This window comes from Salvia splendens, chromosome 5, assembly GCF_004379255.2.
Source record: "Salvia splendens isolate huo1 chromosome 5, SspV2, whole genome shotgun sequence".
NCBI lineage: Eukaryota > Viridiplantae > Streptophyta > Magnoliopsida > Lamiales > Lamiaceae > Salvia > Salvia splendens.
In genome coordinates, this window is record NC_056036.1 from 11,776,016 (window position 1) to 11,790,927 (window position 14,912).

Genomic DNA, 14,912 nt, shown 5'->3' on the forward strand with positions numbered 1-14,912 from the left:
CGGTGTGTGCATATTTGTAAAATGAGGCATATTTAATTTGTAATTTTTGAGTACTAAATGTCAGATGTAATGTTTTCTCTATCCTAGTTGTTCCATGGAACATATTGGGGATGGCCATTTGCCAAATTAATTAATGCAACGATGACATTATGTTTGTGTTGACGTGACACAATATGACACAGTGAGAAAATAAATTAAAATTATAGAAGAAAATAAATTAATACCACTCCTTTGCAGCAAAAATTGTGGTGTTTACTGAACATGATGCATGGCAGGAACACAAATACAAAATGAAATGATTTGTGTTTTGTTGTGTTGTATTTATGTCGCGGTAGATAATTATGAAGTTAAGTACTAGTAACACCAATTAATTCAAATATGATAGTCATTAATTCACCGACACACTAACATTAGTAATCTAGAATCAGCCAAAAAAGGGTGGCTACAATTCTCATTATGTGGTGTTAAGAATTAGGTATGTGTCTTAGTAATATCATTTACTCTTGAACTTGAAGAATAATAATTTAGGAGGGTAGTAGTATCTGACAAGTGACACGTATTTTTTTCAATTTGCTACCAGTAGTATTTCAATTACTTTAATGCACTTAAATTACAACATTGTTTCTCTAAAGTCCTATTGTAAGGGATTAATTATTATCATTGTATTTCATATGTAATACACATGGCGTGTCTTGCAAAGTGTACCGTAAATACTAAATAGTGTCATAAAATTGAAATTAGATAAACGAAACCATCATGCGTACACGTGTATCTCTATATAACTATATTAGTTCGTCCACATAATGATTATAAATAGATATTAGTATATGATTCCATATGTATTATCGTAATTGAAAGTTTATTTTTGTCTTTAAGGGAAAAGTTTATATATCCATGATTAGGGATCGAGATGCTTTTATTTTATATGCGGACAGATACAGATTAAGATTAAGATTAAGATTAAGATTGAGATTGAGATTGAAGGTGAAATAAAAAATGAGAAAAAAGAAGAAACAAATTAAATTCGGCGTGGTGATTGAGGAGTAGTTCAGAATTGGACACATGTAAACTAAAGTTGTACTGTGTAGAATGGTGTTTGACATTTAGAGCAAGGGGTTTGGCGTTTGGACCGTTCATGAGGTGTGTGAAATATCTTATTAAAACTCTTAAATCTTGTCGCACATCGACTTGGTGATAATCCTAGTTTTTCTATATAATTATAGATAACTCTCTCCCTTACAAAGCTTTTTAAAGGTAAGTGACTCATTTCTAATATGGTATCAGAGCGGACCCAAGTCGATGATGGATTTTATTTCTTTATCTCTTCTCTTGCCTACTCACGTGATGGAAGTCCGATGTGTCATTTCTGCCCACACGTTGTCAAAGAATATCAAATATTTGATTACCATTAAGAGAGCAAATCATGGGATAATTGATTGATGCAATTACATAACAGTCTAGAATAGAATGATTACATTATGATACTTTTCCATAGTTAGGAATATGTGTTTTCCCTATATAACAAAGGGCTGTAATACCTTGTGAAGAGAGAAATCAATAAGAACATCTTCTACTCTCAACATCACCGTGCAATCCCTTTTCGCCCAATATGATCTGCTCCTCTCGATTACCATCTTCAAGATGCTCAGGTGTTGGCAATTGAAACTAAAAATATAACATATAACTGTCCCATATCGGTGTCAAGAGAAAACTGAAACTAGTATATAAGTCTCATGGGCCCCTCCTCCTATCACCAATTGGTTTTAGGATGGAACCCATGGATTTCTATCATGGTATCAGAGCGGGTCGCCGATTGTGGGTCATATTTAACTGACCCAGCAGTATATCTGGGCTGAAACTGAAAAAAATGACTGACCCAGCAGTATAACTGGGCTGAAAATTTGGGTCAAGTGGTCCCAACCGATCGAAAAAAATTGGACTGATTGTCCAATCGATTAGGAAAAAAAAGTCCAACCCCTCCAAGGTGAACCTTGAAGGGTTTGAGGGAGGGTGTTGGCAATTGAAACTAAAAATATAACATATAACTGTCCCACATCGGTGTCAAGATAAAACTGAAACTAGTATATAAGTCTCATGGGCCCCTCCTCCTATCACCAATTGGTTTTAGGATGGAACCCATGGATTTCTATCACACGTGAGAGGGGCGTGTTAAAAATCTTAAATTTTGTCTCACATCGACTTGGTGATGATCCTAGCTCCTCTATATAAGTATGTATAACCATCTCCTTATAAGATCGTTTAAGGGGTGAGTGACTCATTTCTAATATATCTATAGTTACTGTACTAGCCTCATGAAATAGTTTTAAAAATCAAATTCATAATAATGGTATACTCGTATATACTCCGTACTATGTTATATGTCTACATAATCAAGTAATGATTAACGTTATTTTGTGTCATATAATAAAAAAATATTGTGTATCTTCAATCACAACCCCTCTTTTTACGGCGGCAAAAGTCATGTATAGTTTGAGTTAAAAATCTTTAAATCTTGTCCTATATAGACTTAATAATAATCATATCTTATTTTTATAAGTATGAATAATCCTCTTTTTACAAAATTATTTATGGGATGAGTGCCCCTTTCTAATAGTTGCAATCTTCACTCTCAATTTTAATTCAGTATCCCATGCTATTTAGATTTGAACTTCAACTTGAACTTGACACTATTTGTGTTAGGCATTAACTTCTCTATCACTTATCAATTCAAACTAAGTTATTTTGTCTTTGGTTATGGGTAATGTAAGAGAAAATCAAGGCAAGATGAACACATGTTCAAATAAGATGTCGACTATAAGTCGTATATCATTTCATAGATAAGAACGAGACCAACAACCAATGTGCGGTTGTATGAAAATAAACACACAATATATATGGAATGCTCCGATAAACATGGTTGTTGTAGGATCCTGATAGGGCAGGCAGGCAGGCAGGTACGTGGCTGGAAAAATGCTATTTTATGGACTAACATATGTATTTGTAATATGGTCCCACCTATCATTTTCATATACTTAAATTTTAACTTGTGAAGATATAAATACGAAAATTAATACAGACAAAGATAAACAAAAAACCTAGGGGTGTCGAAATGGGTAGCAGGTATTGGGTACCCGCACACCCGACCGTTACCCGTCGGGTTTCGGGTACCCGCTACCCGACATAAGCGGGAACGGGTTCGGGTACGGGTATTGAGTTTCAGGTTTTTGCGGGTATCGGGTATACCCGATACCCGCTTATATACCCATTTAAATATAAATATTGTATTAAAATTTTTAATTAATATCCGTTTAAGTCTTTTGTCCATTACCGTAATTTTAATTAATACACGTTTTAGGATTAATTCTGAAGTCTTTCGTCCATTACCCTAAATTGTCTACTCTTCACACCCGCGCCGCCACCCGCACCCGCCGCCCGCCACCACCCACATCAGCCGCCGACCCCTGCCGCGAAGAAGGTAAGGGCTCAAGTCAATAACTTCCAGATTGCTGCCCCAATTCCTAAGAAACTGCGTTGAAAATTATTAAAACTGAAACAAGATTTTGTTCTGTGTTTACAAAATATTGCATACTCTTTCATGCAACCTCTTTATGCATTAAAATATAAATTTAGGTGGCAAGTATTTGGGGATGAGTTTTAGAATTATAACACGTATGTGCTGGATGAGTATTTGATAAATTAATTTTTTATCAAGCTGGTGCATGGTGAGTTGGTTGTCGCAATTGATACTATTCTGTTAATATAAGAATATATCATGGGAAACTATAATGTGTTATGAACCTCGGTGTTATGTATATATTGATTGATTGGGTAATATTATTAGTGAGAAGTTGTTGGTGCTAACTTTGAATTTCAGTTTTGAATGAGGTAGGATAAGTGTTTGGGCGAATTCGAATCTGAATGATTTTTAGGACAACGTGATGAATATATTTTAAACGGGTCGGGTACGGGTACCCGCCTGTCGGATACGGGATACCCGTACCCGACAAGGCGGGTACCCGTCACTGTGCGGGTCGGGTAACGGGACAAAGATTTTGGCTACAAACGGGTACGGGTACCCGCGGGTACCCGTTTCGACACCCCTAAAAAAACCTAAGTATATTATTCACTCAATACGACATCTAATGAGTTGAATACAAGGTGATGGCATTTTATTTCAAATATTTGACTCTAATGTAGATGCCACATATAAAACATGTTGTGACTGATGCAGAACATGACCAAAGCTATATTATGAAGTGACAAGAAATCCCCTTCTTGATCATGCACATGTTTCACCACTACCGAATGAGATTGATATGCAAATCCTACTCACTTTAGTGAAAATTTTAAAAAAACTATCCTCATATTATTATTCAGAATATCAGTGAAAACATATGTAATTTTGGTTTTTAAGTAAAAAGTTAAGTTAGTAAAATTAATTAAAAGTTGATACAATCAGAGTCAATATTTTGATTGGATCAACGGAAATCTTATCGACCATCGTCTCAAATTCCAAGCATGATACATAATTCAGTAAAGAAAAAACGTCTTACCTATTAATTTAGGTTTCGTCATTATCATAATATGTGGTTTGTATTGGTGGTTAATATTCAAGTAAACATAAAGTGGTAAACTATACTAATATAAATTGTAAATAAGTTGATGATTCATGCTAATATATATTCCTTCCACAGTAATAGAGGCATTTCATTTTCTGCACTCGTTTTAAAAAAATGATACTATTAAATAGTTAAAGTGGAGAGAAAGTAAAGTAAGAGAAAGAGAAAGGTAGAGAAGAGTCTTATCTACAATATTCTCTCTTACTTTTCTTTTTCTCCAATTTAACTATTTATAATTATTTTTTCAAAATGAGTGCGCAAAATGAAATATCTCTATTACTGTAGAACGGAGGGAGTATGTTGTGGAGATAGTATGCATATATGTACCAAAATAACAAATTAGAAAATGCCTAATTTTCATGTGTACCAAAATAGCAAATTAGAACTATATTTTAGGAAACGATGAAGTAATTAAGAGTCAATACAATAGCTTATTAGTATTTCGAATCAAAACAGAAGTGTAAATACATTCCACATTCACAATGAAAAAATAAATGGGGAGAACAAAACTTCAAATGAAAGTTAACAGGGGTTTCCAATCACAATCAATTCATCAACCTTGAATGCTAGATCGTAAAGTTCCAAATCACTGGATCAGTTAATCAAAATATAACTAAAATCAACAAATAAAATGTGATTTCTTGAATATGTCAGATGTCACAAGATTACAACACCCCTTATTTATGATGATTGAATATACTAGGCCATAACTATTTCAATATGTTTGGATGTAAAAATGTCAAGTTCTATGATCCAGTTCTATTTCAAGTTGTATATTCACATGTATACGACAAGCAAAAGAACTAAACGACGTGTTAACATATATTTAAGCATACAAACTTAAATGCAGAAGTTCAAATTGTATATTCACATGTATACGACAAGCAAAAGAACTAAACAACGTGTTAACATATATTTAAGCATACAAACTTAAATGCAGAAGAACCGTAGCTTAGGAGTACATGTGAGTGAGAATTGGGATAGTCAGGGTCCGGTTTGACATGATTGGGCAAGACCTATGTCGGAGGTGGAGAGAGTCCCAGATTGATCAACATCCAGGTATTCGAACTCAGCCAGCAGAAGTGAGATGTCTTCTTGATTTATCTTCCCCATCTCTTTTAATTTATATATCACAAATTCAGCTGCCCTGCAACGCATCACCAACATAACTTCAATCAAACGAGCAATATAAGGATCTTGAATAACTCCAGACGGGTGTATTGTCTACCGAATTAAATGACTAAACTTATTCCCTTTCTTGTACAGACTAAGCTAAGCCCCTGATCAGCCTATCAAATTTTATGTTTTTTTAGAATCATTAACTACACTTACAAGGCCGATGGTTAATCCCCGAGTATCATTAACTACACCTAGTATGCTCCGAGTTCCTTACAGAAAAGGAATTAGTATTGTACTACTTCCTAACACACAACTGCAAATACATATTTTTAATTGAAAAGGAAATAATACAAATCATCACTCAGTGGTAAAGAACTGACCCGACAATCCCATTTTCATCGACATCAGCTGCCTCCAAATCAACATTGGTCATCCTCTTGGTTAGGACAAATTTGGCAAGTGCTTTCTGTCTGCTCTCAGTGTTAAGCTCAGCAATATAACACAAGAACTGTGCCAAACAAACAGTACTAGTTAAGATCCAAAATATAGCAAAGACACGTCCTGCCTTGGTGGAGAAGCTTTTATCTCCATAACCCAAAGTTGTAATAGTCGAGCAAACGCAATAGAATGCATCAACCCAATCCAGTTTCTCAACTTGAGTTAGAAACAATGTGCCAACTACAACGAGTACTACAAAGAGGGCCATTGTCACAAGACACTTATAATGAACTTTGTTGTCCTCCATTTCCTTCTGAATCTCACTCGAGCCAGTTTTTCTGTTCATATGCAGAGCCTTGATAAGCAAGATCTCCTGCTTTTCGACAAGGTGATCTGCCCCTTTACTCACCATCAGGCCAATCAAGACCATTCCCGAGAAGACGAAAGCACAGGCAAGAAGCTTCGAGGCTACACTGTTGGGAACAAGGTCTCCATATCCAACAGTGGTCATGGTCACAATGCAGAAGTAAAGAGAATCAAGAACCCGGTCGACCTTATCTCCCTTGATCTGGTCCTGAACGAGGTAAAAGCATACGGCACCGATGGCTAGGTACAGAATCAAGTAAATAGACACCCTTCTGAAACTGGGATTGATGTTAGATAAGGAGGATTCTGAATTTGGAAGACTCCCATCAGCAGTTGTGCTGATCTCCCCAGGAAGGAATTCAGCCAAAGGAGCACTTCTGCAACGGCGATATCTTCGTCTTTTGGGATCAATTTTTTGATCATTTTCAGATGCAGGACTCAGTAGATCTCTTAGTAAGGGCTTTTCATCATCACTGCCCATCCCAACAATCAAATTTATTGAATTAAAGAGTTTAAATATTGCTGGAGAACCTGTGTTGAATCAAAGTCAGATACAAAACTCAAACATCAATTAAAGATCAAGCAGCTTAAAAATATTTCACCATCAACAACCAAAATTGGTGAACCCATCACAAATTTCAAATCTATCAGCTATTTTCAGATGTCTTTAGTGATCAGTAAATTTAAAATTGAGCAATTCAACGAATTTACGGCTTATATAGACTCCGATTGAAGAAATTAGCTAAACAATCAACCAAAGGGGAAGAAACAGTAGATCTATATTCAAGTGCAAGCAGCCAACAAGAAGTAGAAAAGAAGAGGCGTTTGAGAAATTGGAAATCCGACTTACGAGCAGAGTGTGGTGATTGAGTTGCGTCGTCTCCAGAAATTAGTGGAATTTGTTATCTTGTGTTGTTTCAGAAATGCACATCTGCGACCTCGGCCGACAGTTAGTTCTTCATCTTCTTCTTTTTCGTTAATTTTTTTTGCCGTTTGAATAAATAATGGAGTTAGTGGTGGCAAAGTCAAAACAAAGGGTTGTTAGTTAGTGAAATCTAATGAAATCGTGCGTTGGCAGTTATACTAAATGACACATGTGACATTGATGTCTGTTTAAGAATTAATGAGATTATGAAATTGAGAGTTGACTAATAAGGTTTCATCCAAAACATTTCTTGACAGTTTAATACTAGAAAATTTGTTACGATAATGAAATAAAATAAGATTGAAAATTTGATGTGGGATGTTTTATTTTTCCTTTAATTTTATATGGAGTATATAAATAACTATTTCCTTTTACTTTTTCCTTTTGACTTTTACAGCCCATTAGAGCAGTAATTCCATACCATAGGACAAAAGTATATATTTCATCCATCCTTTATGCTCTCGATTTTTTGGGAAGATTAATCAAAAACGCTATTGAAGATTGAAGAACCAATTCAACCTTGTGAGTTTTATTGTATTATTTCTTTTATTTATTCTTTTAGAATGCTGTTTTTAGTTTCCAAGTCTATGGAACTAAATATTGATGGATTTTATATTTTGAAAATAAATTACTATTGTGATTTTTTAAGTATTTATACTCTTGTTTATTTCAAATTCAAATTTTACTTCAACTATTCTATGCTTTTGGTGGACTACGATTTCATATCACTCGATATATGTAGGGGCGGACGCAGAAATAAATACGAGTAAGGGCTAAATTTTCAAAATTTTATTTAAAAATAAATTTTCAAGTAATTTAGATTATCAATAGGGGCTTTTATACTATAATATGTGTAAAATATGGATACATTTTGAAACTTTATAATAGAAAATTTTAAAAAAATTAGATTCATTAGGGGCTAAAGCCCTACCCCATTTATATGTAGGTCCGCCCCTGGATATATGTATGAATAGATTCGAGAGGTGTGCAATGTTAATCGATTGAGATAATTAATTAACTTTAGGTAGGTGGCCTGCCAAAGGATTCGAGAACCTAATTTATGAGGGCTTAGTCGTATTGGTTGGATTATGATCAATGTCGAACTAATTTTTAGTGGTTGGATTATGATCAATGTCGAACTAATTTTTAGTGCGGAATCTTGGAACCCTTCATTTTTACTTTTTTAGTATTTTTTCAGTTTATTTTAGAATATTGTGAGATAACACAAGGTTCATTTTTAGTCCGTTTGAGTTTATTTTACACGGAGTTCATTTTTAGATCATCTTAGTTCATTCTAGAAAAAGATTAATGAAATAAATGATCTTAAAATAAACCTCGTACTATCTAATTATGAACTCCTTATTGAATAGACGGTTTGACACTAGAAAATAGTTACGCATATATCACAACCTTGTATTGGTTAGTAGCTTGAAGGATATTTTTCGTTCTACATATATTGATCGTCAAAAATATCTATCGCCACAGATGTCTAATGTAGCTAGTATTGAATTAATAGTTAATACTCCATTTGTCTCATAAAAATAGATATTTTGGGGGCGACGAGAGCTTTAATGCAAAAATGGTAAAGTATGAGAAATATAGTGGAGAATGGGTTACATCTCATTAAAAAATAAAGTTACTAAAAATAGAGATGGATTATTCTATGGGTGTACCAAAATGAAAAAAATGTCACTTTTTATACAAGAGTATAAGAGCATCCACATCGGCGAGCTGCAACTCGTCCGTCCGTCCGTGCCAGCGGTGCGGCACCGCTGTCCGCCGATGCGCTCTTGCCACTGGCACGGCGCTGCTCGATGCATCGAGCACGTCCGTGCCAACGAGCAACATACGTGGCAAGCGGTGATTGGCCAACGGCATAGCCCATGTACTTCTTTCGTAGTTCTTTAAAATTTCTACCCATTGGTCTCATTTCTAGCCCATATACTTCTTGTTCAACATGCCTATGTATTGACTGGCTACCCCTAGATGATGCAACATGTGTATGAGATGTTTCTGCAGTTAATGAATTATGCAGGGCGGCTGACCTTTCTCTCCTCGACGACATATGTTCAGGAATATCCATGTTCCTGATAATTCAAATGCAAATGCAACTTATAACCAATACGTATCATATGCAATGCATGGATGCAATGTCCCAGCGGGATCCTTATCCCTGCTCTTATACCACCTAAACTGTCATGACCTCAACCTCTCTGACGTATACACTTACTATAAATAAATCCCTTATCATAAAAGTAATCAATACACGTGTCTAATTCATAGAACACACATATTATATAATTTAAAATTCAACATTTATCAAGTACATATTTAAAAACATTCTACACAGTAGTGGAACCCTCTCACCACTCTATATACTTTACATTTATCTACATGCAAAATGATGAGGAGGAGAAGGTTGCCAATATGCGTCAGCCGCCGAACCTGATAACATGTGGAGTTCCTATGACCCACGTCAGTCAAAACTTTACTACTATCTTATTCCTGAAAAATTTAGTGGTTTATATGAGCCACAACTCAGTATATATAAATTCCACATTTAATCTCACGTGATACAAACATCAAACATATTCTTTTATCAATATATATAATCAGAAACAATATATAACATAATTTAAAAACAAGCCATTTCATATTCATATGCATATGCCACTCTATTCAGTTTATTATTCTATAAAAGTCAAGCCTGGCATCTGCCCGGGATTCCTCTATGACCCGGAGGTCTCTCTGTATTTGGACTCATAGGTCCCTCTGTATTTGACCCGAAGGTCCCTCTGTAATTGGACTCATAGGTCCTCTGTATTTGACCCGAAGGCCTCTCTGTAACTGGACTCATAGGTCCCTCTATATTTCAGATCCAGTACAAGGCTGTCACAGATCCTCTTTAATCACATGATTCATGTACTTTCAATGCCATATGTAAAACATCAATTACATATTTCTATCATATAATTCATTTACAACATCATATTCATTGCACCAATCGCATATCCATATCATTTTCCACCATCTATATCAAATAATTCATAATCATATCAATTTCACAGTATATAATCCAATAATTCACTTCAATTCAACATATAACAATCAACCACATAACACATGTAAAACTAAAAGTGTGATTTATACACACCTGTCTGATGATAACATGTAATCAAATTGAACACCCAAATTTCATTCTTGATCCACACCTCTTAATCCTTACGAGCTAAGTTTCATCTTCTTCTTGTTGTTCCTCTATATAGAAACTTCTTTTTTTTTTGTATCATTTTTTTTTGTAAAGCCCCCATATTTTTACTATTCAAAATTATTTAATCTAAAAGGCTGACTCACAAATCTAACTATAGCTTCCATACGTGTTTCTTTATTGTTTCAGTACGAATATAATTGTATATTATACTTACACGTATTAATGCACACACTTTTACACAATATTATCGTTCTTTTGTTTCACCAACATATACAATTTTAATATTTAGAATATTTTGTATTGTAATAATCTACGCATATTAAATTTTGAGAACTCCCATGAATCAAAATTGTACATATATTCTACTAATTGAGTTACTCACAATGGTAATTATTTTCTTTTTGCTGCATGCTTGATTTCTCTATAATATTTAATGACAATATAATATGCTAATATGCAAAATAATGCATGTTTCGGGTTAGGGATATCACAATTCTTCCCCTCTTTAAGAATTTTGTCCGCAAAATTCGCTTTTCCCATGAGTTAATGCATCCAATAAAATCACTAACCCGTAAACAGATGTGGATATTTCTTTTTCATTTTTTCTTCAGTTTCCCAAGTCGCTTCTTCGACTCCGTGATTTTGCCAAATAACTTTTACCATTGGAATCTCTTTTCTTTGTAATTGTTTAACCCGTCGGTCTACAATATTAACTGGTTCCTCTATGTAACTCAGATTCCCAGAAATCTGTATATCAGGATCTCTCAGAACATGAGACGGATCAGACCGATAACGTCAAAGCATGCTGACGTGAAAAACATTATGAATCTGCTCTAACTCTGGAGGTAATGCTAACTTGTACGCTAACGGTCCAACTCTTTCGACAATATCATATGACCCAATATAACGAGGACTTAGCTTACCTTTATGTCCAAATCGCATTACTCCTTTCGAAGGTGAGAATCGCAAGAAAACTTTATCTCCAACCTCATATTCCATCTCTTTCCGATGCTGATCATAATAACTCTTCTGTCTGTCTTGTGTCGCCTTCAGTCTGCTTTTAATGATATCAATCTTAGAAACAGTTTCCTGGATAATTTCCGGTCCTTCTAGAATCTCCAAGCCTTCTTTGTCCCAATATACCGAACTTCTGCATTTTCTGCCATACAATGCTTCATACGGTGCCATTCCAATACTGCTGTGATATTGGTTGTTGTAAGCAAACTCCATTAGCGGAATATACTTATCCCATGAACCTTGAAAGTCAATAACACAAGCACGAAGCATTTCTTCTAATGTCTGAATAGTTCTTTCTGACTGACCATCTGTCTGGGGATGAAAAGCAGTACTAAAATGTAGTCGGGTTCCCATGGCTGTCTGAAAACTTTCCCAAAATCGGGATGTGAATCGCGGATCTCTGTCTGATACAATGGATATCGGAATACCATGCAAGCGTACTACTTCCCTCACGTACATCTCAGCCAATTGGTCTAACGAACAACCCCATCGTATAGGTAAGAAATGTACTGGTTTAGTTAATCTGTCTACAATAATCCAACTAGCATCATTCTCTTTCTGTGTCCTCGGTAAACTCGTTACAAAATCCATCGTGATACGCTCCCATTTCCAAACTGGAATAGATAAAGGTTTCAATAAACCGGCAGGTGCTTGATGTTCTGCTTTTACCTGTTGACACGTCAAACACTTTGAAACAAATTCTGCCACTTCTTTCTTCATCTTTGGCCACCAATAATGTTGCCTCATAGTATGATACATCTTTGTTGTTCCTGGGTGCATTGCATAAGAAGCATTATGTGTCTCATCTAGAATCTCTCGTCGTTGATTATCGACACCTGGTATACACAGTCTAGTGCTTTAAATCAATGTATCATCTTGTAGAATGAACGGTGTGTCTTTACCTTTTCGTATCTCATTAATAAACTCTGCAAACTTTTCATCTTTCATTTGAGCATCTTGAATTCGTTGTCTCAACACTGGTCGGATTTCAAGAGTCGCTATTAACCCTTCACTCGTATCTAGCTGTAATTTTACATTCTAACTTCGAAGATCAATCAACTCTGATAATGGGGTCATCTGCATGTGTGCTACCATATTGCTTGACTTCCGACTTAACGCGTCTGCAACAACGTTTGCCTTTCCCGGATGGTATTCAATGGTACAATCATAATCTTTAAGCAACTCCTTCCACCGTCTTTGACTCATATTCAACTCCTTCTGACTCATTAAATATTTTAAACTCTTGTGATCTGTCAAGATTCGAAAAGTTTCTCCATATAAATGATGACGCCAAATCTTCAAAGCAAAAACAACAGTTGCCAATTCTAGATCATGAACAGGATATGAAACTTCATGTACTCTTAGCTGTCATGACGCATAAGCAACAACCTTTCCATTTTGCATCAAAACACAACCAAGTCCCTGCCGAGAAGCATCACTGTACACAACGAATCCTCCTATACCTGTCGGAATAGTCAATATGGGTGTTGTAGTCAATCGATGCTTCAACTCATCAAAACTCTTCTGACATTCTTCACTCCATATGAAAGGGGTATTCTTTCGTAACAATTTTGTCATTGATCCCGCAATAATCGAGAATCATTCCACAAAACGTCTATAGTATCCAGCCATACCCAGAAAGCTTCGAACCTCTGTGACTGTAGTTGGCATTTTCCAGTTGACAATTGCTTCAACTTTCTGTGGATCCACTTCTATTCCTCGACCTGACACCACGTGTCCTAAACATACCACATGATCTAACCAAAACTCATATTTACTCAACTTTGCATAAAGTTGTTTATCTCGTAGAACTTGTAATACTGACTGCAAGTGATTAACATGATCCTCGGTGCTTCGCGAGTAGACCAATATGTCGTCGATAAAAACAATCACAAACTGATCCAGAAATGGTTGAAATACTTTATTCATCAGTGCCATAAAAGCTTCAGGTGCATTCGTCAGTCCGAAAGGCATAACCAAAAACTCATAATGGCCGTATCGAGTTTGAAAGGCTGTTTTCGGAATATCATCTTTAGCAATCTTCAACTGATGGTACCCTGATCGGAGATCTATTTTTGAAAAAACTTGTGCACCCTGAAGTTGATCAAACAAATCTTCTATTCTCGGCAATGGATATTTATTCTTCACCGTTGCTTGATTCAGTTTCCGATAGTCTATACAAAGTCGCAATGTACCGTCTTTCTTTTTCACAAACAATACTGGCGCTCCCCAAGGTGAAACACTGGGTCGTACAAATCCCTTATCTAACAACTCTTGTAACTGTTTCTTCAACTCCTGAAACTCCATCGGCGATATTCGATAAGGAGGAATTGAAATAGGTGTAGTACCTGGTAACAACTCAATAGTGAACTCTGTTTCTCGATCAGGTGGCAATCCAGGTAAATCTTCAGGAAAAACGTCAGGAAATTCTTTAACAACGGAAATGTCTTTAACTTGATCATCAACCGTAGCACAATCTACAACATGGGCAAGATATGCTTCACATCCACTTTGAATCAGTTGAAAGGCTGTTGTAGCAGATATATGACAAGAGAGAACAATCTGTCGATTGCCGTAGAATATCACTCGATCTCGTCCTGGTGACTCTATTACCACTTCTTTAGCATAACAATCTATCTTAGCCCGGTGACGTGACAACCAATCCATACCCAAGATAATATCAAACTCATGTATGAACAAGGGAATCAAATCTGCCAATAGTTTTACTGAATTGATTCTCACTGCACAATCTCGATATACTGTATATACTGAAATAACTTCACCCAAGGGTGTGTGTACACCTAGTCTGTGATCTAGAGGTTCAGGTTCTTTATGCATACGTGGTGTGATGACAGGTGATATAAATGAATGAGTAGATCCTGGATCTATCAATGTATATATCATAGCATTAACTAAATAAAGTGTACCAGTAATGACCTCTGGTGCTCTAGATGCCTCCTCCTGTGTCATAGCAAACACACGAGCATGTCCCTGGGGTGTAGATCCATGTGCCTCTGACTGTCCTCGCCCTCGACCCATAGGTGCACTCATAGTTTGTCCTCTTCCACGACCTCGATTAATACTTGCACTCGATGCTGCAGGTCGCACATTCTGTACTGTGGGTTCCGTCACTGCTCTTCCACTTGATATTATATTAGACCCAAGTGGGCATTCCCTATAATAGTGTCCTTGCTGTCCGCAGTGAAAACAACCTCCT

At 35.9% G+C, this 14,912-nt stretch overlaps 1 protein-coding gene across 1 annotated transcript; it reads right to left on the bottom strand.

The window, feature by feature from the left end:
- Window positions 1-5,412: 5,412 nt before the first annotated feature.
- Window positions 5,413-7,555, bottom strand: LOC121805492 (two-pore potassium channel 1). Its single transcript, XM_042205367.1, has 3 exons — window positions 7,393-7,555; window positions 6,119-7,073; window positions 5,413-5,766 (listed from the first exon to the last, which is right to left on the bottom strand). Exons 2-3 carry the CDS (start codon window positions 7,021-7,023, stop codon window positions 5,604-5,606), a joined length of 1,068 nt encoding a protein of 355 aa, XP_042061301.1. The 5' UTR covers window positions 7,024-7,073; window positions 7,393-7,555; the 3' UTR covers window positions 5,413-5,603.
- Between the last annotated feature and the right edge of the window lie 7,357 nt (window positions 7,556-14,912).

What these genes read in the sequence shown, in the direction of transcription:
- LOC121805492 (XM_042205367.1), bottom strand. Translation starts at nt 7,023, where the DNA reads ATGGGCAGTGATGATGAAAAGCCCTTACTAAGAGATCTACTGAGTCCT. An exon ending in GATGAAAATGGGATTGTCGG is followed by an intron (nt 5,767 to 6,118) that starts GTCAGTTCTTTA and finishes GATGCGTTGCAG; the next exon opens with GGCAGCTGAATTTGTGATAT.